The sequence below is a fragment of the Salvia hispanica genome, chromosome 1, assembly GCF_029641045.1.
Source record: "Salvia hispanica isolate PSC_SH4W2 chromosome 1, Shi_PSC_v1, whole genome shotgun sequence".
NCBI classification, from domain to species: Eukaryota; Viridiplantae; Streptophyta; class Magnoliopsida; order Lamiales; family Lamiaceae; genus Salvia; species Salvia hispanica.
In genome coordinates, this window is record NC_142692.1 from 10,652,246 (window position 1) to 10,673,759 (window position 21,514).

At 38.4% G+C, this 21,514-nt stretch overlaps 3 protein-coding genes and 1 pseudogene across 3 annotated transcripts; 2 read left to right on the forward strand and 2 right to left on the reverse strand.

Moving 5' to 3' along the window:
- Positions 1–8,142: 8,142 nt before the first annotated feature.
- LOC125221283 (putative respiratory burst oxidase homolog protein H) lies at positions 8,143–11,705 on the reverse strand. Its single transcript, XM_048123405.2, has 14 exons — positions 11,360–11,705; positions 11,122–11,284; positions 10,990–11,038; positions 10,798–10,911; positions 9,919–10,725; positions 9,749–9,841; positions 9,558–9,673; positions 9,383–9,485; positions 9,227–9,309; positions 9,014–9,161; positions 8,798–8,929; positions 8,594–8,722; positions 8,434–8,512; positions 8,143–8,341 (listed from the first exon to the last, which is right to left on the reverse strand). Exons 1-14 carry the CDS (start codon positions 11,703–11,705, stop codon positions 8,232–8,234), a joined length of 2,472 nt encoding a protein of 823 aa, XP_047979362.1. The 3' UTR covers positions 8,143–8,231.
- Positions 11,706–13,284: 1,579 nt separating this feature from the next.
- LOC125221282 (chitinase 2 pseudogene) lies at positions 13,285–14,208 on the forward strand (annotated as a pseudogene).
- A 1,701-nt stretch (positions 14,209–15,909) lies between these two features.
- Positions 15,910–16,257, forward strand: LOC125221286 (uncharacterized). The gene has a single exon (XM_048123408.2). The coding sequence runs from the start codon at positions 15,910–15,912 to the stop codon at positions 16,243–16,245; it is 336 nt and encodes a 111-aa protein (XP_047979365.2). The 3' UTR covers positions 16,246–16,257.
- A 1,349-nt stretch (positions 16,258–17,606) lies between these two features.
- LOC125221729 (putative receptor-like protein kinase At5g59700) lies at positions 17,607–20,857 on the reverse strand. The gene has a single exon (XM_048123945.2). It carries the CDS (start codon positions 20,380–20,382, stop codon positions 17,827–17,829), a length of 2,556 nt encoding a protein of 851 aa, XP_047979902.1. The 5' UTR covers positions 20,383–20,857; the 3' UTR covers positions 17,607–17,826.
- Between the last annotated feature and the right edge of the window lie 657 nt (positions 20,858–21,514).

Here is a 21,514-nt window from a genome sequence, read left to right on the forward strand (position 1 = left end):
TTTATGAGCTTCGCTCATGATCTCGTTCTTAAGTTCTTCGTTGTTTGGCACGCACAACCTTCCTTCAAAGGTGAGGGCGTTGTCGGACTCCTCACTAAATTTTCCGGATTCACCGGTTCTTACTTCAATACGGATTTCCTCTAGTTCCGCATCCATCCCGTTGCGCTGCAACGATTCTCGTTTTCAGATCTGGTTTAACCACCAAAGTGGCAATTCGCTCTTCCACTGTTTCAGGTGCTCTTATCACTTCTAATCGCATTTTGCTAAATTCTCGTATCAAGCTTTCTTCTTCCGTCGCAAAGGTAGCTATTTGCGAATGATCTCTACGGCTCAAAGCATCTGCCACTACATTTGCTTTGCCGGGGTGGTAGTTGATGTCACAATCGTAGTCCTTCACTAGTTCGAGCCATCTTCGTTGTCGCATATTCAAGTCTCTCTGCTCGAAGAAATACTTTAAGCTCTTGTGGTCCGTAAAGATTTCACATCTAACTCCGTAGAGATGATGCCTCCAAATCTTTAGGGCATGTAACACTGCTGCTAACTCCAAATCGTGCGTTGGGTAATTCAACTCATGTGGTCTTAATTGTCGTGACGCGTAGGTGATCACTTTATTATTTTGCATCAATACGCATCCTAATCCAACCTTCGAAGCGTCGGTGTAGTCTACGTAGTTCACTCCAGACTCGGGCACAGCTAACACTGGCGCGGTTGTCAATTTTTCCTTCAAGAGTTGAAAGCTTGCTTCACACTTTGAGGTCCAATTCACCTTGACTCCCTTCTTAAGTTGTTGCGTCATTGGTCTCGCTATCTTGGAGAATCCTTCAATGAATCTTCGGTAGTATCCTGCCAATCCTAGGAAACTCCGAATTTCGTTTGGTGTTGAAGGCGACTTCCATTGTTGTACTGCCTCAACCTTGGCGGGGTCCACTCGGATTCCTTCTGCCGACACAATGTGTCCTAGAAAATTCACTTCCTTCAGCCAGAATTCACACTTGCTGAATTTGGCGTACAACTTCTCAGTCCTCAACGTCTCCAACGTGATTCGTAGGTGCTCCTCATGCTCCTTCTCGTTCTTTGAGTAGACTAGCACGTCATCTATAAAGACTAAAACGAATTTATCCAAGTACGGATGGAATATTCGATTCATCAAATCCATGAATACCGCTGGGGCATTCGTCAATCCAAACGGCATCACCACAAACTCGTAGTGGCCATATCTTGTGCGAAACGCAATCTTGGGGTATATCCTCCCTTCGAACTCGTAGCTGATGATATCCGGACCTCAAGTCCATCTTTGAAAAGACTCCTGCTCCTCGCAGTTGGTCAAACAAGTCGTCTATTCTTGGCAGTGGATACTTGTTCTTTAGGGTCAACTTGTTTAGCTCCCTATAATCGATGCACATCCTCATTGATCCGTCCTTCTTCTTCACGAAGAGTACTGGTGCGCCCCACGGCGAGACACTAGGTCTAATGAAACCTAAGTCCATGAGTTCTTGGAGTTGTATCTTTAATTCCTCCAACTCTTTTGGCGCCATTCGATATAGTGCCTTTGATACGGGTGCGGCTCCCGGTTCAAGGTCAATCGTGAACTCCAATTGTCGATCTGGCGGTGGTCCAGGTAACACTTCTGGAAAAACGTCGGGAAATTCTTGCATGACAGCAACATCTTCCATCTTCTTCTCGTTTTTCTCCTCTCCATGGAGGTAGACAAGATAGGCAGTTCGCCCTTTTTTCATCATTGCGGTCGCTTGAAGCGCGGATATGATGGCGATTCGCCGGTTCATCGAGATTCCGTGGTATATGATGGGTTCGCTTCCCGGAGCTTGTAGAGATATCTGCCTCTCCTTACCACGAATCGTCGCAAAGTTCGTTGTCAGCCAGTCCATTCCCAAGATTATATCAATCTCTCCCATCGCCATTACTTGCAGGTCGTTAGCGACTAATTTAAGATCTCGTAAAAGAATTTCTACGTTTGAGCATGCTCGAGAGATTTATATCGTCCCACCCACTGGTGAAGACACCATCATCTTATCGAAAACCAATTATCACATTAGTAGTCATGCCTTGATCATCAACCATTCGTACACATATTTTCTTTCTCAAGAGATTATTGTTTAAGTTCGTTCTTCTAGCAGCTTGTGACAGGCAGTTCGTTGTTGCAAATGATCTAACGTCTCGTTTATTGGTTATGTCGACGCTTTTAGTTGGTGTAAAAATTTCCGCGCGTGATTCGAAAGCACAATTCTAACATTTCCTTGAGTCTATTAACAATAATTCGAAAATTGATCAAACAGTCTTACTTGGATAGAAATTGATTTCAACTCGAAAAAACACCATCAAAATGTCTTTCATCGGAAGGCTCCAAACTTAATCAAGGAAACAAGGATAATATTTCTAGCTCGACACTTCCAAATCTCATCATTGACAATTGGTTTGAAACAAAGCGAGGACTAAGTTCCATTGAACTTAACTCGTCCATTCTGAGAATTTAAATGGGTTTAGAGGGATCAAGTAAAACCCATAAAGCTTGAGAATTTACTTCAGACGAGATTTCGAAAGAACATGAGGTAGGTCATGAAAACAGGATGAAACTACCATAAATCTCAAATTCCATAGCAGACTGCCCGATCAAAATTTGCAAAAATTCCGGACAGCAATGAATGATATCGTTCAAACATGTCAAAGCCTAAAACAATCAGTCGCGACAGAATTTAGAAACATAGACAAATGTCATGAAGTAGCACTATCAATGGTTCAATGACATCATGGTATTGAAAAATGAAATCACATCAATGGATTCACGGGTTTGTTGAGGGCAACCCAAAGTGATTGGAACTTTTCAGAAAATTAACACGATCAAACCCGTTTAACGAAAAAGAGAACATCGTAGCCTCAACTTGGTGTTGGCGAAAGAAAAATCATTGAGCTACAAAGAATTTCACTTCTGCAAGAGCGAACTGGCGAAATGAAGAGGTGAACAAAATTTCAAGTAGAATATTCCATCATTTGAATAAATCAGGTCTGGAGATGTGATCATACTAAAGGTCATAACTGCAAACAACTTTAGGATCAAAGTTCAATGACGGAGGCTCGTAAATTCAAATATCGTCCTTGTGAATGACGAATTAAAGAAGACCACTCAATCCAGATGTCCAAAGTTACAAGAGCAAACACCAAATTTTCAAGCCAGGTGAGTCATGACTCGTTATAGGAAAAGAAATAATGGATATCACTTGCAAATTGTGAATCAACCAAGGCGTTTAAATAGACAATGGCTCACGGTCATTCAAAACGTCCCGAAAAGAACTTAGGATCCAAGTAAGTACTGTTGATTTAAAAAATCGGCCATTCAAGCTACGAAGGTCGCACTCTCTCGCACATTTTTCGCGAGCATGAACATGGTAGCATCGTTCTATGAAACCATGGATTCCAAATTGAGATTCATCGTATTATCGAAATTAATAACTATTTTTGATGGTCGCATCTTCAAAGTCTTCTTCTTGCCATGCCACATGGTCATTTTTGATTGCCATTATACACGCGATCTTAATGTGTCATAAACGTCGTCGTATTTGTGTCGCATTGCCACTTTGGCAGGGTATGCGAGACTGCATAGTTTTATTAGCTCTTAGGTATGATCTCACCCTTGTAAGGATACACCAAGTTCAACATATATATATTTTCGTTGGTTTTGTCACTCGGGAAAGTGATATTGCAGTTGTCATCTTGCAACTGAGTTCTAGCACGTTCAGTCTAGCCTACTTCTTAGGCACTCTATAATCTCAAGCATAGCTTGAAGTCTCACACTTCAACGTATATTCGATCATTACCTAACTCAAGCTCCATATGGCTTCTACGTTCGCAACAGAGTTCACAAATTTCACATTTCACTCTCGTAGTGATTCTATACGATACCTTGTACTTCATTGGTCATAGGTTATCACCACATGAAACTTCATTCATATATTGCACAATCAAACATGTTTGTCATATAACCCATGTGGTGTTTCATAACAAGCGTCGTAAATCGATATATGTTAATAGCAACACTTAGTCAATCAATCATTCATGGAATCGCATTTCATAAATCATGTAGTTCATGCGCATGTACATCACAATCACAGCTCACAACCACACGCGTATCATGCTTTTCCTTTCACAGTTTCATAGTCATGAAATTTCAATCACATAGGCATAAAGTTTTGTCGTTCATGGAAGCAACGTGTATTTCCTTCAAGTTAATTCTTCAGTTTCGCAAAAGTGATAACAAATCTCAACATCAACCAATACAAGTTCACAATCATACTTCAATATCCATCACATTCAACGCCTTCATGCCTCATTGCTAAAAACAATTTGTATATTCTCATAATGTCTCCCAATTCGTATCTTCACAACATTTTCCAAAAGCCATAGTATTTACTTCACATTTCTCATAGGTGTTGTTTCACATACAATCAAGAAATCACAGTCATATAGGATTTCATTCATCCAAGCACAAAGAAGTCTAACACGTATTCGCCGATTTTCTTTATCGAGTAAAATACAAGTTCACTTGCACAACATCATTCATCATTCTTGGCATAATCGCACTTAGCAATTTCATATCCATGCATATAAATCATTTCACACTCCCAAGAAATATTTTTTTTTCAAAGACGTCATATTAACTTCTATTACCATTGAAATATTTTCATTTTCACCAGAGTAATATTCCCATCGCAATTTCCAACATCTCACAATTCAAATCAATACTCATAGATATCGTTCATCACGAAAATCACAAATCATATAGAATCTCATTTATTCGATTCGTAGCGATCTTAGTCGCAAATCACTTGCATAACAACATTCATCTTTTATTTTGCATAATCATAATCCGCAAATTTCAATTGCATGCATAATCATCATTTTATACTCCATCACAAATTTCCAAATATCACAACAACTCTCATTCGCTTCAACTTCCAATATTTCATAATTCAAATCAATATTCAAGAGATACTTGTTACCTCATTCATCGTGGTTGAGCGGAGACGAGTTGCGGTGGTGAGCCTTCGACGATTATCCATTAATCAATTTACACAAATCTAAGATTTTTAATTCAACAAGACTCTTGGGTCCAGAACGGAAAGAACGATGGCTCTGATATCAACTGTAACGACCCGCCCATCTAGGGTATAATAAATGCGGCGATTGTTAACTAGGCGGACTTAAATGCATCAAAGATCATGGGCTAGGGTTCCATTTTAAAAGGGATTTAGCCAAAGCATTTAATGAACAATTGAGTAGAAGAAGAAATAATGCCTTAGCATTGAAATCCAAAAAGACTATCACAATAAATGCTCCAAAATAGCAAAGGTTCCAACATAGACTCATCTGTTTCATATTCAAAAATATTCCCACGTACTAAAAGAGTTTATACCCAACCAAAGATCACAAGTTTTCATAATATAGCGGAAGCGATCAAGAGAGAAGTGAGGCTATGTATGGAGACACAACGACACTTTAAGTACCAACAACTCATCTTATTATTTCCTACTCAACACCGCCGCCCGCTCGCCACCGCTCAACCTGCACATAGGGAAAACACATGCAGGGCTGAGTACTTATAATCATACTCAGTGGACTCATTGCCGAAAACAGTTTTATCACAATTATAGTTATCATGCCATTCTCAAGTGTCCATCGGGGTTTTAACTTTAGAAAGACTCGAGGCACCAAAATGTTTTCTTTATCAAATATCACGGTCGCGCAACCATTTTTCTCATAGACGTTTACCATATCCTCATTCTACATGACAAGGAATGCGGCCGCAATCCAGGTCACTAGACCGGCCGACCCGTACGCCAACACTCGGTCTAACATTGGTGTACACTAACCCAAGTAGAGTTTGCGGCTCTACAAGGATCCGAATTCGATTAAATCAATAGTGGCATAGCCACGAGGGATAGGCACGACAAAACAAATCAAGGCATGATAACACATATCTCATTCTCATCAATATCAGTTTAGGACAATGTCCTTATTTTAAAAGAAAGCCCACCTCGTCGGCTTAGCTTGATAGTATTCTCTTCTCCTCGTTTATCACGCTGAGAGCGCGAAGTATCACCTTTAAATTAGGCGTATCACAAATCAGTTTCAATCATTGATCTCAAATCATGCATGTCTCCCATATTTCCCTTTTTCCCATCGATTACTTTCAAAATCATCAATCAAAATCAAAGTATGTTTGGCATATCATTTTTATTCAATGAACAACTCCAAATTCACCATTAAATCGTGTCACGCATGAGTGTTCCACACACACAACACACGTATACGATCACCACACATGTGCACGCCGACCGAGGCGTGCACACACACACACGGTCTCGCACACACACACTTGCACACATATATCCCAAAATTCATCAATTTAATTCCCCTTCCCTCAATCTAAATGCATGTGGACTCAAGAACACCGATTAATCGGTAGAAGAAGAGGAGATCAAAGATTAAAGTACCTTTTCCAAAAGAACAATCGGTAGAAACAAGTTATAGCCTTGATTCTTCAATAAAATCTTGAACTCCAACTTGAATTCTTCTCAATTGATAAGAAATCTTGAAGAAAACTTGAAGAAAACTTGGAGAGAGTGGGGAGAGAAGTGGGGAACGGTTTTCAAGAGTGGGGCGATTTTTGTAGCTAGGGTTTTGATTTTTCTCTCCTCTTATTTATAGAGGTTAAGATATACTCCAATAATTAAATAAATAAAAAGATTTGGGAGAGATAATAGGGGAGTGGCGTTAATTTGGTTGAGAAGAATGGGGAATTCGAAATTTATAGGCTATTTAATTAGCCTATAATTAAATTCAAATATTTCACGGAGTAGAATAATATATCACGGAGCAAGAATATAAAATTAAATCTCCCCAAACAATAGGAAAAGTGGCGTGACTTCTTTTCCATTCTCAAAAGGGATTTGATTTAAATCCTATTTTAATTAGGATATGGTAAGATCTTCTTAGATTTGGCAAGATATGCTAGGATATTCTAGCATATTTATATTTATTCATGGAATAGAATAAATAAGGGATCAAATAAAATAATATAAAAATAATCCCTTCCTCCACAAAATAGGAGATCTCGAAAATCTCCTAGAAATATTAGGGGTTTCGAAAATTCCACCAACAAATAAGGAATAATCGGACTTTGGATTAAATTCGGATAATTATCCCAAGCAATAAATTAAATCCAAGAAAAATAGGATTTCTTCTCCAAATAAAAATAGGAGGGATCGAATAACTCCACATGATTAAATAATGCTCCTATTAAATTCTCACTCATCCCTTAGGAAAATAATTCACCCACAATTATATTTCTCCGCATCAAATATTCACACAAAGTCAATCATTTCTTCACTTTCTCTTCTTTTTCTCAACGCATTGACCTTTCAACGGCCACGTCATATTTTCCCATCTTTGACTATTCAATAGCCACGTCAACATTTCAACAAGTTGACTATTCAACTCAATCTCAATTCTCATACGCAATTAGGTCACAAAGACACTATGCAATTAATTACTCATCAAATAATTCACATATCATAGCATTTAAGGCATTTAATGCAAAAATTTTATAACCCGAAAATTAGGGTTTGAAAAAGTGGGGCATTACAATTTCATTGTTCTTTTTATGTTGAAGGTGTGATCTTCCCTATCGTGCACACACTCAAATCTCCAGTCATATACTCCCATCCTGCTCTTGCCACAATTCCACTTAGGGGGAGTGGATGGAAATAGCAAGATTCAGTATGCGAGAATTCATCTCAATCACACAAAAAGCAAAGAAAATAGAAGATTATCGGGTGTTAAGATATAAACATTACAAGCATTAGCGAAATAGTTCACTGCACCATGCTTTTATCATCCATCATGCAAGGTTTCTCATTGCAGTGCTTCAAGATCATATTTGATCAGGGCAAAAATAGATTTGGTAACAAGTGACACTCCATCAATAGCAGCATAATGAAAATATATAAGTTTGGAGCATGTTCAAGATTTGAAATGAGAATGCATCCTTAGTGAGGGATGGACATGAGATGCATTAATCGATCAGGCTACTTTTCATAATGAAAATCATGAAATTCAACGATGTATAAATGAAGAGCTTTATACAGACTGAATGATGAGGATGGTAATAAACATGTAAAAACTGCTATCCAAATCTTTACAACCTATCGCTTAAAGTTCTAAAAGTTCTCCTTGTGGAAATGGAATCGAGTAGATGAATTTAAGCTAAATTCATGGCAGAGGCTCTTGAGTGTCTTCGTTAGCATTGGACTTCCACAGTAGAACACTCCTGCAACATGTGCAATTTTTAAAATTTCAGCTTTGGAGTTGCTTGTGTTTTGTAATGAGTTTTCTAGTATTGTCAAGAATTCATGGATTTACCTATCCTACTAGAATGATGTGCACTTGCTAAATGAGTGAAGACTTTTCTCCAGTTTGGCCGCGCAAAATGGGTTCGTATCTGTTCCAACAACAACCTCAAAATTCAAGATAACATGCATTTCTTTTTGTTTTGAGTTGTTATAGTTGCGAATGTGCTTACCCTGCTATCTGAGACGACGTCCAATCCATTCTTAGCATGTTGCAGCGACTGCACCATTGCTATTAGTGCTGATCGAGCGTCTCCTTCCTCATACATACTGGTTAGGTAGTTGTGCATTTCTACGATATGCTGGAAGAAACAACAAACTTGTTTAGGAAAAAAAAATTGTTTTATAACATGATGAGTTTGATGCATTGAGCTCACATGATGGTCGTATTCCGCAATGTCATCCATAACACCTTTGAACCAATCGAATGACCCTTGTTCCCTAGTAACCCAATAGAAATATGCTCTCTCTGGACCATGATGATTATCCGCAGGCACATCATCTGGTACCTGATTCATAAAGTTATGTAATCTGTTTAGTGTAGCCTCATCCCATTTTGTGTACAAATTGGTTGAATTTATTGTAGTTTTTACCGAGCGTGATTCATTGTTCACTATGTCCTTGATAATGCTGATAAATGGAGTAGCCCCAATGCCTAAACCAACAAGCAGAAGGATGTCGTATTTCTTGTAATCCTGTGCTGGGGCGCCATACGGCCCTTTAATGACAATTTTTGGGAATCTGTGGAAAGAGATGAATTAGAATTGTGGTTTGTTGTAGTTTGAAATATGATAAGAATTTCTCACGGTTGTGGAGTTTCTCTGTATGCTTTAGTTTCCATTCTCACTAGATCTCCCCTGCTTTGTCTTTCGGCTTGAGGTTCACAAGCCTGTGTAGAATGAATGATTGTAGTCAAGAGAGGCCTTTTAGTTGTATGTCCAATAAAGAAAATGTAAATTAACCTTTTCAAAGCGATTCTTGAGCTCCGTTGTCCAGTCTCCCAATGTGCGTACATGGACACTCAGATACTCGTCATCTGGTGCAGAAGTGATAGAGAATGGATGCCTGTAAAGCAAAGTCTATAGAGTGTAAAATCTCATGACACAAGTGTTAACAAGAATGTTATTGTAAGATTACCATTCAAAGTTAGATATGTCAGGACACTTGACAAATAGGTACATCCCACTCTTGTATCTGAATCCCGGAGGCTTGCTCATGTAAAGGGCTAATACATTCCCAGTATATATGACAGCCTAAGCTTCCAAAACAAGACAAAATAATGTCAACTTTATTGGTGTCAAGTGATATATGGTGCTATGTTACCTTACCTTATTGATGTCAACTTTGAAGTTTCTGTCATGCAGTGTGAGAATTCTCTCAGTGGTGTAGATCAGCATTGGCACTGACACATACATCCATGTCTGTAAAATAAGTCCACATTTTCAATGGAGAATTTATAAAAACAAGAAAAAGAAATGTGTATTCGAACATGGCATACCGTCTTATTATACCATTCCGGGGTGAGAAAAAGGAACCAGCCATGGATGAGTAAGAGGAAGTAAACCACAGCCAAAAGATGATGAGCATACCAGAAGGCATTGAACCCTGACAAAGCATGAAAAGGCCCAGGCAGCTTAACTATGTTCCTTCTAAATGAGTGAGCTGCCAATATGAATGCATAAAGCATCAAAACTATCATTATAATTCCAGTAATCCCCTCGATGCTCAACAACAATTCCATATAAGTTGGCTGCTTGTAATTGAAGAGTGGTCCAAAAATAGTATCAAACTGATCTTTAGGGCATCTTGATATCTTGACAAAATTGCAGCTCACGTGCATTATTATATGAACTACGGATCCCAGCATAACTTCCCCCGAAACCATCTTGTGGAAGTTGATGTTTTCATCAAAAGGGATGAATTTTCCCAGGAATGTCTCTCGTAGTCTTGTCAGAGTTCTCCTGCAGACGGGCACGAGGATGACGGCCATGTTGTACTTGACTGTCTCAGCTGCAGCCTTGGCGAAGCAGAGGCAGAAACCGAGCACTTGGAAAGCAGGTACGCGCTGATAATGATTCAACTTCGAAGTGAAGAGGGACACATTTATGCCCTGCCATAGCATGATCACCAATATCTTTTTCCAGTTTTCGAAGAGTTTCTCCTTAGTCCTGGACATGAATCGGCTGATTGGAGTCCGGTATTCTTTGGGGATCATGGTTTTTGCCAGTGTGTTTGCTTTCTTGTCAGATCTCGGGGTTTCTTCTGATCCAACCATCCCTCTTAGTAGTGCTTCCAGTTGCCACATCTGTATGAATCAATACAAAGAGAGTTCAATTTTCAATAAAATCAAAGGATCATGGGATCAAAGTGGTGGTACCTCAATATATCCTTTATTATCGGGATCTAGCTCTTCCATAATCAACGCAGCATATGTCGAGGCTTGTTGCTTGAACTTTGATAGTTTGTTTGCCGATGCACTCATCACTAGAACCTTAACTTGACAGAACATACATATTGAGTTGACGATATATGAAAACAAAAAATTTGTTGTAATAAACTTGATACTCACCTCTTTAACCTCATCCTCTGATAGCTTCCCATCACCATTCTTGTCACACCTGCAAAGGTAAAAAATAAAGTCCTGGTATCACAACCCGAAAAACATAGGCAAGCTATTCTCAAACTACAGAATTATGTTTACATGTCAAAGAATATGTGAAGCCTTGCATCCAAGTCTTGATTTGTCATGTCTTCCCAAAATTTCCTCAGTTGTAGCAAGTCTATCCCATTCTCAGTGTCAATGTTTCTACGCCTTGCCAATGCCTCGTACAGCTCCCCCGCGAATTCCTTGCTGTCTCCCATCCCTTCCACAAGAAACATAGTCACATCCAAAGCTGCATAAAAAAAGTTATATCTTGAAGAATTGAAGGAAAATATACCAATGCAGGCCCCAAACTTTTCTTTAAACAGCATGCCATCGACAGAATTGTTGTGGAAACGCTTCTCAATGTCCTTCCAGGCATCCTCTTCCTTCCCCGTCTTGGCCCTGTCAAGAAACCGGAGGCTCATTAGGCCCTTCTTGGCACCGGATTCCATCCTTTCAATCACAGGGCCGGAGCCGGGGATCGGCTTCCTATGCCTCAAACTGGTGGATCTCTCATTGAAAGAGAGAGACGAAGAAAACTGTTTTTTGCTATCTTCTTCCATTTTCACTTCAGCCATGCTATCAATGTGTATTTTCTCAAGAACCCAATTTTGAGAATCAACTTCCTGCCCTTCTGCCATGCTATTATTAAGTGAGATCCAGTAATTCTAGGATGCAATGTGAGTATGACAAGTATAAAAAAGTTGTTGAATTTTGAGAGAAAGGGAGAAGAAAGGGGAAGAATCGATATTTGAGGAAATAGAAAGTTAGTTAAATTAGTTATTCACTGGTTTTCACTATCTATAGATACTCCTAAAATTCAATTTCATGATTTCACCCAAATAAAGTGAGTTTGATTTTGAATAAGGGAGTGATACAATCACTAAATCAAATTGATGAATCATACAGTAAATCTTTAGAAAGTCTCTAAGTCCAACCTAACAAAATTACAAAATCGAGGATCGAAACAAAGGCTTGTTAAAATAATTTTCAATAGTTAATACTACTTAATAAATTTCATAATTAGGACTATCAAATAAAATATATTGAAACTAAATGAAAATTAAGTTTGAAGTCAACAAAAACGAAGGGAGAGAGAAAGTACAACAGACAAAGTATATTAAAGTCACAAATCTTAAGGATAAAATAAGTATCATAATTACAAACTGGTAATTTTAGAAGAAAAAAAAATGTGTATCAATAAAATAAAATATCATATACTCACTAAAAAAAAATTAAAAAAAATGGATATGGACACTTTTAACGCTGTTTAATTTGTGTTTTTAATCTTCTAAGAAAAACCACTAACGTTTTATAAAATGTCTTTATTGTTATTGTCTCAACTAAATTAGGGACACAAATAAAAGCATCAATTTCCCTCAACTTAAGACCACTTTCTTTTGTGTCTTAAATTATGATTATTTTAAATATTTTTCAAATGCTAGTAATTGCGTCTCAATTTTTGTGTCCCTAGAAAATAAATTTTCTGTAGTGACTACAATATTTAATTAAATACATGTATCTTGTAATAAGAATGAAACTTTGCCTAATTATGAGGACTCCACAAATTTATCACGTGGAGGCAATTTTGAGATCACGGACAAGTAACGAAACCTTAAACTCTTGCTGATTAATTACTTGCTACAACATGTTGGACTTATATTCATGGAACAATATTGTGGTCATATTTTTTAGGCTAAAGGTTTGCATCAGTTGCAGCAAACTGTGCTATAAATCCAGTTACTTCTTAAAAGCGATTAAATTTTAAGTCAATTGAATCTAGCTGATTAAAATGAGTTGGATACGATTAACTTCATTCGCTTAAAATAGTCTTGTGTGATTGCAAAATCGACTAAAATTAAATAACTCCAAATTTATGGAAACAATCTCCAACTCTTGCAATGTTTTAAGCGTGGACAGTTGCAACGATACGGAGTATAGGGGAGCTGAAACAACAAAGTAGTCAAGTCTTATCCGATTTCATTGAAACCTTTTATATATTTGACTTACGATTTCTCAGTAGACTTCAAAGTTAGCTTATATTCTACCTATTAAAATCCAAATATATCATAGCTATTCTACCTAAACGGCACGCATCTAATCACAAGGATTGATCACTATATAAGAGAGTCATTCAAGTCCTAAATTACCATAACTCGAGTCATTTCAAAGTTATTAATAGACTCCTCTATCTAGTCTCTACGACCTTAATCAAATTAAATGGGGCCATCTTTACTTCAAACACTCGCTCTCTTGGTCTTCCAAGCCTTGATTATCGCGTCATGCGCGAAATCAGGGCCCAAAAATTCAAATCTGTTCCGAGAATATCTGGGAGCAGAATTCAAGCAAGTGACATTTTCCGACGTCCCTATAAACTCGGGCGTAGAGTTCCACTACATCCTCTCGTTCGCCATCGACTACACAACAGCCTCGTCCTCGCCATCCCCGACCAACGGCAAGTTCAACGTGTTCTGGGACACCGACAATCTGAGCCCGGGCGCGGTGGCCGGCATCAAGGCCAAGCACCCGAACGTCAAAGTCGCCCTCAGCTTGGGCGGCGACAGCGTGGGCGACGGCGAGAGCGCCTTCTTCGACCCCTCCTCGCCGGAGACATGGATATCGAACGCCGTCTCGTCGCTGACGCAGATCATACAAGAGTACAATCTGGACGGCATCGACGTCGACTACGAGCACTTCAAAACGGAGCCCGACACGTTCGCGCGCTGCGTGGGGCAGCTGATCACGGCTCTGAAGAAGAATGGCGTCGTTTCGTTCGCGTCGATCGCGCCGTTTGACGACGAGGAGGTGCAGAGGCACTACATGGCGCTGTGGAAGGGGTATGGGGATCTGATTGACTACGTGAACTTTCAGTTCTACGCGTACGATGAGGGGACGACGGTGGCGCAGTTTTTGCGGTACTTCGACGAGCAGAGCGGCAACTACGGGGGAGGGAAGGTGCTGCCGAGCTTCATAAGCGATGGGAGCGGCGGGCTGGCGCCGGATGGGGGGTTCTTCACGGCGTGTAGCAAGCTCAAGAGTGAGGGAAGGCTGTATGGGATCTTTGTTTGGTGCGCTGATGATTCTAAGGGGTTGGGATTCAAGTATGAGAAACAGTCCCAGGCGCTTCTTGCCATTTCACATTAGTAATATCATGTGTGTGAATCAAAGTATATATGTAATACTCTAGTGTAAATATAAAGAAATGTTTTGTTCTATTGTGTGTTGAATACCATGACTACTAGATTGAAACATGTGTACACTATATCTATATCGTACCGAAACTGTTATACTATACTCCCTCCATCCGTCGTTAAATGTCACATTTTTACTAGACACGAGTTTTGAAAAATGTAATAGAAAGTTGATTGAAAAAATTTGTAGAATGACTTTTATATATTAATTTTATATACCCTCCGTCCCCGATTAAGTGACCTTTGACCGGACACAAGTTTTAAGAAATGTAAAAAAAAAGTTGTTGAAAAAAGTTAGTGGAATGTGAGACCCATTTTTTTATATTGGTTTTATAATAAAATGTGAGTGAATTGAGTTAGTGAAATGTGGACCTACTTACTATTTATGGTAAAAATGAAGTGTGACTCTTAATTAGGGACGGACCGAAATGGAAAAAATGTGACTCTAATTCGGGACGGAGGGAGTAATAAAATGTGAAGAGAATGAGTTAGTGAAGTGTGTGACACATTACTAAAAGTAGTAAAAAGTAAATGTGACAAGTATTGAAGGACGGACCGGAAAAAAAAAACTAATGACAAATAATGAAAGACGGAGGGGGAATATAATACTAAGAATTGTGCATAAGCATCTCAAACGTGCAAAGTAAAAGTCAAGGGACTTTTTTATTGTATTTTTTTTCTTTGTGGCCGCGAATATGCAATTTTGAAAGTTCATTATGAATCATTATGCTTGTTGTTACTTGCTTTTTTTTATTCGAGTCATTTGTCATTTTTAGCACACATTTCGTCTTTTTATTTACTAATATGTTAGAAACTTAGAAACAGGAGATTTTAATTTATCACGAGCAAGCCCTTTAAATTCAAAATGTAACGAATTTAATAGTCGCGTGTAGGCGAAACATGGAGAGTAATTCTCACTCTCTACATACTTACGAATTACGATAAAAAAAAAAAAGGAAAAAAGAAATAAAAGATCCAAAGTGTATTTATCAATGAATATTAGCATAAATGTCAAAATAAATGCCTACTGATATCTCACAAATATTCAAATTCTCAATTTCATCTTCATCTTGGAGTTGTCCTACCCGGTCTAGGCCTATCAGTGACAATTTGGGCCCCGGCCCAATTAAAGCCCACCACTGAAGTAATTGGGTTGGACTAGAATTCCTTTTATATATAGGTTCGGACACAATCCATTTATTTTATTGCAATTAATGTTGAGAAAATTCTATAAGGAGAAATTTTAAAATAATATAAATTTTTTAGGATAAACATAATTAAAATTATATTAAGATTAGTAGAAATATAATTATCCTCCGTATAAGATTAGACTTATTGTGAGTCGGACATGGGCTAGTCTGTGTTGAGTCAGCCCGACACAGGTGACAAATTCTACTCCAACCATCCTTAAGCAATTAAAATTAAAAAAAATAAGTACGTAATCGCGCAAGAATATAAAATATTTCGTAATAGAATCAGGAGTCCTCTTCTTTACTATCGTAATCAAATCCATAAACTTATATAAATGTGCGCGCATGTGCTATTAAGTACTAATATCGGTCTGTATATTGATTAGTTTGTTTGCTAACGGATACACATAGAATCAAAAATTGAAATGAGATAAACGATCAAAATCTCCTAAGCCAAAGCAATGATGGCCGAGGACCGCGTCCCGGTGAGAGCCAGCTACGTGAACCTCTACAAATGGCCGGAATCCGACTTGGACTTCGTTAGGTCCTTCAAATCCAAATCTCGCAGCGGACACCGTAGAGCGCTGGACAGTATTTCATGCAGACAACTCTATTTGAGAAGCTACCCTCTTTCCCGAGAGGAAGACAATCATGACACGGCGTCGTTTAATTGTCTCGGTAGAGGTAACAAAGCCAGAAAGAAGAATGTGAAGAAGGCCAAGTCTACGACCTGCTCCGCCTTGGCCTATATTTTCAGGCGCCTCTTGTCTTGCACCACCGACGTTGATGTTGCTAACTAATTCTTTTTAGTGTGTCTATCTTTGATTAATTATTTTTCATACAATTTTCCAATTTGATCTTGTTTTGATACGATCTACTGTTGCACCAAGATAGTGGCTACGGACAGCTCTTAAAGTATTTTTTATTGATGATATATATCTTGCGTTGTCTGATGTGATATGGAAATAAATTTACCCAATAGAAAATACGAACGTTTAATTACTGAATGTTTGAATTGGACCGGTCAAAATTACCTTGATTTCAATCTGGTTCTAAAAACACCAAGTTTGTTATTACCTCAAAAAAACAATCAAGATATATGTTTAAAGATACTAAAGTAGGGATGTGATCAGGTCCATAAGTGAAATTCTGTCAAAAATCAAAGCAAATCTCAGCCATTGGATCCTGTGATGTAACCGTTAGATTAATGCCACGTGTCATCTAATAATGTAGATTGCGTAGTCTAATAATGTAGCTCGGCTAATAATGTAACGTGCTTTAGTCTAATAATGTAGATTATGCAGTCTAATAATGTAGCCTAGTTAATAATGTAACGCTTTTACTGTAACAATGTAGTTCGAGTAACATGATCACAACCATCCAATCTCAGGATCCAAGGGCTGAGATTTGCTTTGATTTTTGACAGAATTTGCCTTATGGACCATAGTGCGCCCCTACTAAAGTATTCCTCGTATGTACATTAATTTAAAACATAAACAACCGAGTGTTCAAACTTCAAATCTTAAGGCAAGATTTATTCATGACAACAGATATTCGATGAATAAATTACAAATATTTTCAATTATTGTGATTAAGAAACATGCATATTTCTCTTGTAAAATCCACTTTCCAATGTTCGATGAATAAATTACAAATATTTTCACTTAATGTGGTTTAGAAACATCCATATTTTTCTTGTAATATCCACTTTCCACCTATATGATTCGTTTGATCACAACAATCATACACACCATAATTGTGGAGTTTGATTTTAACAAAGTTATATCACTACTTATAACGGTAAAGTATATGAATGCAGAAACATAATCTGAAGCTAAAAAAAAAAAAGCTATATGCAATGTACTAATTTGATAGCCTAGATATAGGAAAAATTAGAAAAATTATCTTGATCCCTTAGATGTGTGCCTGGAGTCTAAATTATGGGTCTTCTTGTCCGACCCAAAATGAGGAAATTTATAGGATAAATCACTATTTTTTTTATAGGTAAATAAATCTATAAAAACATAGCATAAATAAAAGGGGATACCAGCTATCTAATATACCAAAATGACAAATGCAAATTCCAATGAATAACAAAAGACTACTACACGTTACCAGTGTATGCATCAATTCTGCTAGTTTGTGCTGAAACAGATTACAATTGCAAGAAAACCAAGGATACGTATATATGTCTCGACGAGATCTTAGTAAATATGATTACATAGGGCAGAGGCCCTCCAAAAATCTCAGGTTTCAATTTTCAAATTATATGAAAGCAGGAAACGTACATGATAAAACACAAGTAAAGATTACTCGAAAATGATACATGAACATAGATAAATGGAAATCTCAAACATAGAGATCATCCATAAGCATTTAAATTACCTCCCCTCAGACTTGACCAGCTGTGAGAAAACTCTACTCATTGAAACACCGGAAAGATCATCAACAACTGAGGTCTCAAATTGGGCAACGGAAGTGGTAGTGTCGCCATGGTTGAACTCGCCAACTTGTGGAGACAGGTGGCCAATAGCATTTGTGCTGTTCTCATCGGGATCATTCTGGATGACTGCCTCTTGAAGCTGAAGAGCGTATTCAAGATTCCAAAGAACGTCACCCATCGAGGGTCTGTCCACCCCATAATCGGCCAAGCATTTCTCTGCTGTTTCTCCAAACTTTCTGAGGGAATCGGGTCTTATCTTCCCCACAAGATGCTTATCGATGATGTGATCCAGCTGACCCTTCTGCTGCCAGTTCATTGCCCATTCAGCTAAGTTAACCATTTCTCGAGAAAGAGTTGGATCTATCACAGGCCTGGCGCATAGAACTTCAAACAAGACCACACCAAATGAGTAAACATCTGATTTTTCTGTCAGCTGCTGCCTTCTGAAATACTCTGGATCGAGGTATCCGAAGCTTCCTTTGACAGCTGTGCTGACATGAGTTTGATCAAGCTCTGGCCCCGTCTTAGAAAGTCCAAAGTCAGCAACCTTAGCCATTAAGTTCTCATCCAGCAATATGTTTGCTGACTTCACATCACGATGAATAACTGCTTTGGCATACCCGGTGTGGAGATAGTGCAACCCTCTTGCAGCTCCAATGCATATCTCAAGTCTCTCTTTCCAGCCTAAACTTGGATTATCAGAACCGTACAGATGGCTTTTGACGGTTCCATTCTCCATGTACTCGTACACCAGAATCATCTCATTTTTTTCATCACAGTAACCAATCAAGGAAACCAAATGGCGATGGCGGAATTGGGAAAGCATCTCAATTTCAGTTCTGAATTCTGCTAAGCCTTGTTGGGACCTGGGATTGCCTCTCTTAACAGCTACCTTTGTACCATCATGTAGTTCTCCCTTGTAAACCTTGCCAAATCCACCGACTCCAATCACCCAGCTCTCATCAAAGTTGTTTGTTGCATCTTGAACTGCTACAAAGGGGATGCGGTAGCTCATGTTAGAACCAACACTAACTGTTGTGCCAGTTGAATATTTGCTTCCCATGGTATGGGAAGCTCCACCATTAACCGATATAGGAACCCATGTTTTTGAGAATTTGAGACGTTCTTGTTTCCTTCTCCTGTGCATGAAAAACAGAATCCCGACCAAAATCAATGCCACCGGTACCCCAACACTCACACCCACAATAATTCCCCATTTCTTCTTTGATTTAGGAAATGATGGCAAAACAGATGCCCCCGCAAGACTGTCCTTGGCATTTCTTATTTTCATAACCTCCAACCCGTTAAGAAAGGCGTCAGGGTAAGAACTTGCAGCAGATGGGCCAATGCTTACACTAACGTTAGGTTTAGTGAGCACCGGGGTAACAAAATCCCCAAAGAAAGCAGTGGCCAACTTCCCATTAAGTTTTGAAGCTAGTTCCAGATCCCGATAAACGACATATGTGTCAATGTAAACATTAAAGACGAGATCTATAGATGATGTACTCACAATGTCACAGAAGTGCAACCGAACCAAGTACTGAAAACCAGGATCCACCGGGATGTCCCAGGTGACATTAAAATTGCTCCTAGGATCACTACCAGAGTCCATCTTGGTGCAAGTCCCGTAGACAGTTTGTGGTGCAGCGTCTGACGTTGCACCACCAGCAGCGTACTGGACGGCTGGGATATTGGATTTAGTAGTAGCAAGATTCGGATCTTTCAAATATGAACTATCTGATTCCCAGTTACGCCCCAACGTATCATTCACCAATGACACGAACGGGCCACCCATATTCAACCGGGCAACAGTCTGCAGAGACTGAGCCGTCAGCCCAGTAAACTGACCTGAAGAACTGTATAGCTGTGCAGAATCAGCTATGAGGTCATTGGGCACGGAAACAACCTCAATTGCATTAACAAAAGCAATTGAATTGCTAGAAGGAGAAAAGGTGATGACAAGGTCTCCCTTCTCCACATTAACAGAGTATTCCCTAACAATAGCAGCCTTAGGGGTGAAATCACTAAGCAGTGTAGTCTTCTGGGAGAAAACAGAGAAACTAGCAGATTTCATATCATAATTGGGATAGTCAAAAGGGAAGAAATTCAGGCGGATCCAATGCCTACCGCCCTGCCCAATCGGAAACGTATACCTAGACGGCCCATTAAAGATTCTAGCAGTTCTAAACAAAGGGGAATCTTCAGCTCTAGTAATCGAATTGAGATTGCTATCAGCCAATATTTCCTGAGGAGTTGACAGATATTTCGCAGCAGATTTATCAGCAACAAAAGTAATATTACCGACAACGACATCACTCGACGATCCACAGTTGACATAGTATTGATCAACAGGTGTAAATCCCCTCGAACAGCAAGCAAGATTCAATAGCAACAAAACCCAGATTGAAAACCCAAATCCCATCATCAGAAATTGAGCTAAGATAACACCTCCCAACTCAAAACAGCACGCAATTGAGGTCAAATAACAGCGCATCAAAGGAATTCTAGAACAGAAAGGAAAGATTGCAACTTTGAGATCATACAAGGTCCGAGAGGCAGTAGGAAAACCAGATTTGTGTTGAATTCATTGAATAGGGGGAGAGAGAAAAGGGGGAAGAAACCAAAAAAATGAAATATGAGGCTGACCAAAAATGAACGGAACAATAACAACGCAAACAAACCTGGCCTCAAGTTGAACTGAATGGCCAACTGGATATTGACAGAAATTTGTAAGGTATAGTTGTATTCCTAAAACGATCGCACTACATAGTATAATCTGTTTTATTTAATACTCCTACTTAGATTTATGGGAAAATCGAAAGGAGACAAGGCGAAGATAAAAAGTATATAATCGGAAGTATACCTCTGGAGGAGAAAAAAGGGTAAACAACTGTATATGTGTGAGAGAGAGAGAGAGAGAGAGTAGTGGAAATAGGGTTGATTAAAATGGGGTTGATACGAATGGCGGTGGCAGTTTAAAGAGTTATTTTTTGTATTTCAATGGGGAATGGCAGTTTCAAGACTTGGATTGATTTGACTGTTAAGCATTTGATCGGCAACAGTGGATGATTAAGTATTTGACTGTGATACCCTTCACTATTAATTGTCACTAATTTGTTTTATTTGTTTGTCATTAATTTCTCCTCCCTCCTTCTATAGGAATAGAGTTATTTTATCATTTTGGTACGTTGCATAATTATAGAATCATTTTTTTTTTCATTGTCAACACATTTTTCCACATCTACTTTACTTTTTCTTCATCTCTCTACCTTTTTCATTTTCCACTTTATTCTCCTTTCACCTAATAAAATTTTTCTTAATCTCCGTACCGAAAAGAAACGTTTCCATTACTGTGGAATAGAAGGAGTACTATTTTTAAGTAATAAGTATATCGTATTTTACTAACTTAATTTTATTCATATTTTGTTATAAAATTAAATATATAAAAGTACGACTAATTATATCCATTTTTATTAATAGTATTTCTTAAAATTTATGTAGAATAAAAGTGTGAAGTACAATTCAATTTTTCTAAAAAAAATTTAAGTTTGAAAATGTTTACGTTCTAACTACGCAATCCTTCTTTTGTTTTTTTCAATCATTTTCACGTTTTTTCTCAACTTCAT

Bases quoted from the DNA above. Each gene is read 5' to 3' on its own strand.
- LOC125221283 (XM_048123405.2), bottom strand. From the start codon at position 11,705: ATGGCAGAAGGGCAGGAAGTTGATTCTCAAAATTGGGTTCTTGAGAAA. The intron at 9,674-9,748 runs GTAAGGTAACAT...TTGGAAGCTTAG, and splicing joins TCAAAGTTGACATCAATAAG to GCTGTCATATATACTGGGAA. The intron at 8,513-8,593 runs GTAAGCACATTC...TTGTTGGAACAG, and splicing joins ACGTCGTCTCAGATAGCAGG to ATACGAACCCATTTTGCGCG.
- LOC125221286 (XM_048123408.2), top strand. From the start codon at position 15,910: ATGGCCGAGGACCGCGTCCCGGTGAGAGCCAGCTACGTGAACCTCTAC.
- LOC125221729 (XM_048123945.2), bottom strand. From the start codon at position 20,382: ATGCGCTGTTATTTGACCTCAATTGCGTGCTGTTTTGAGTTGGGAGGT.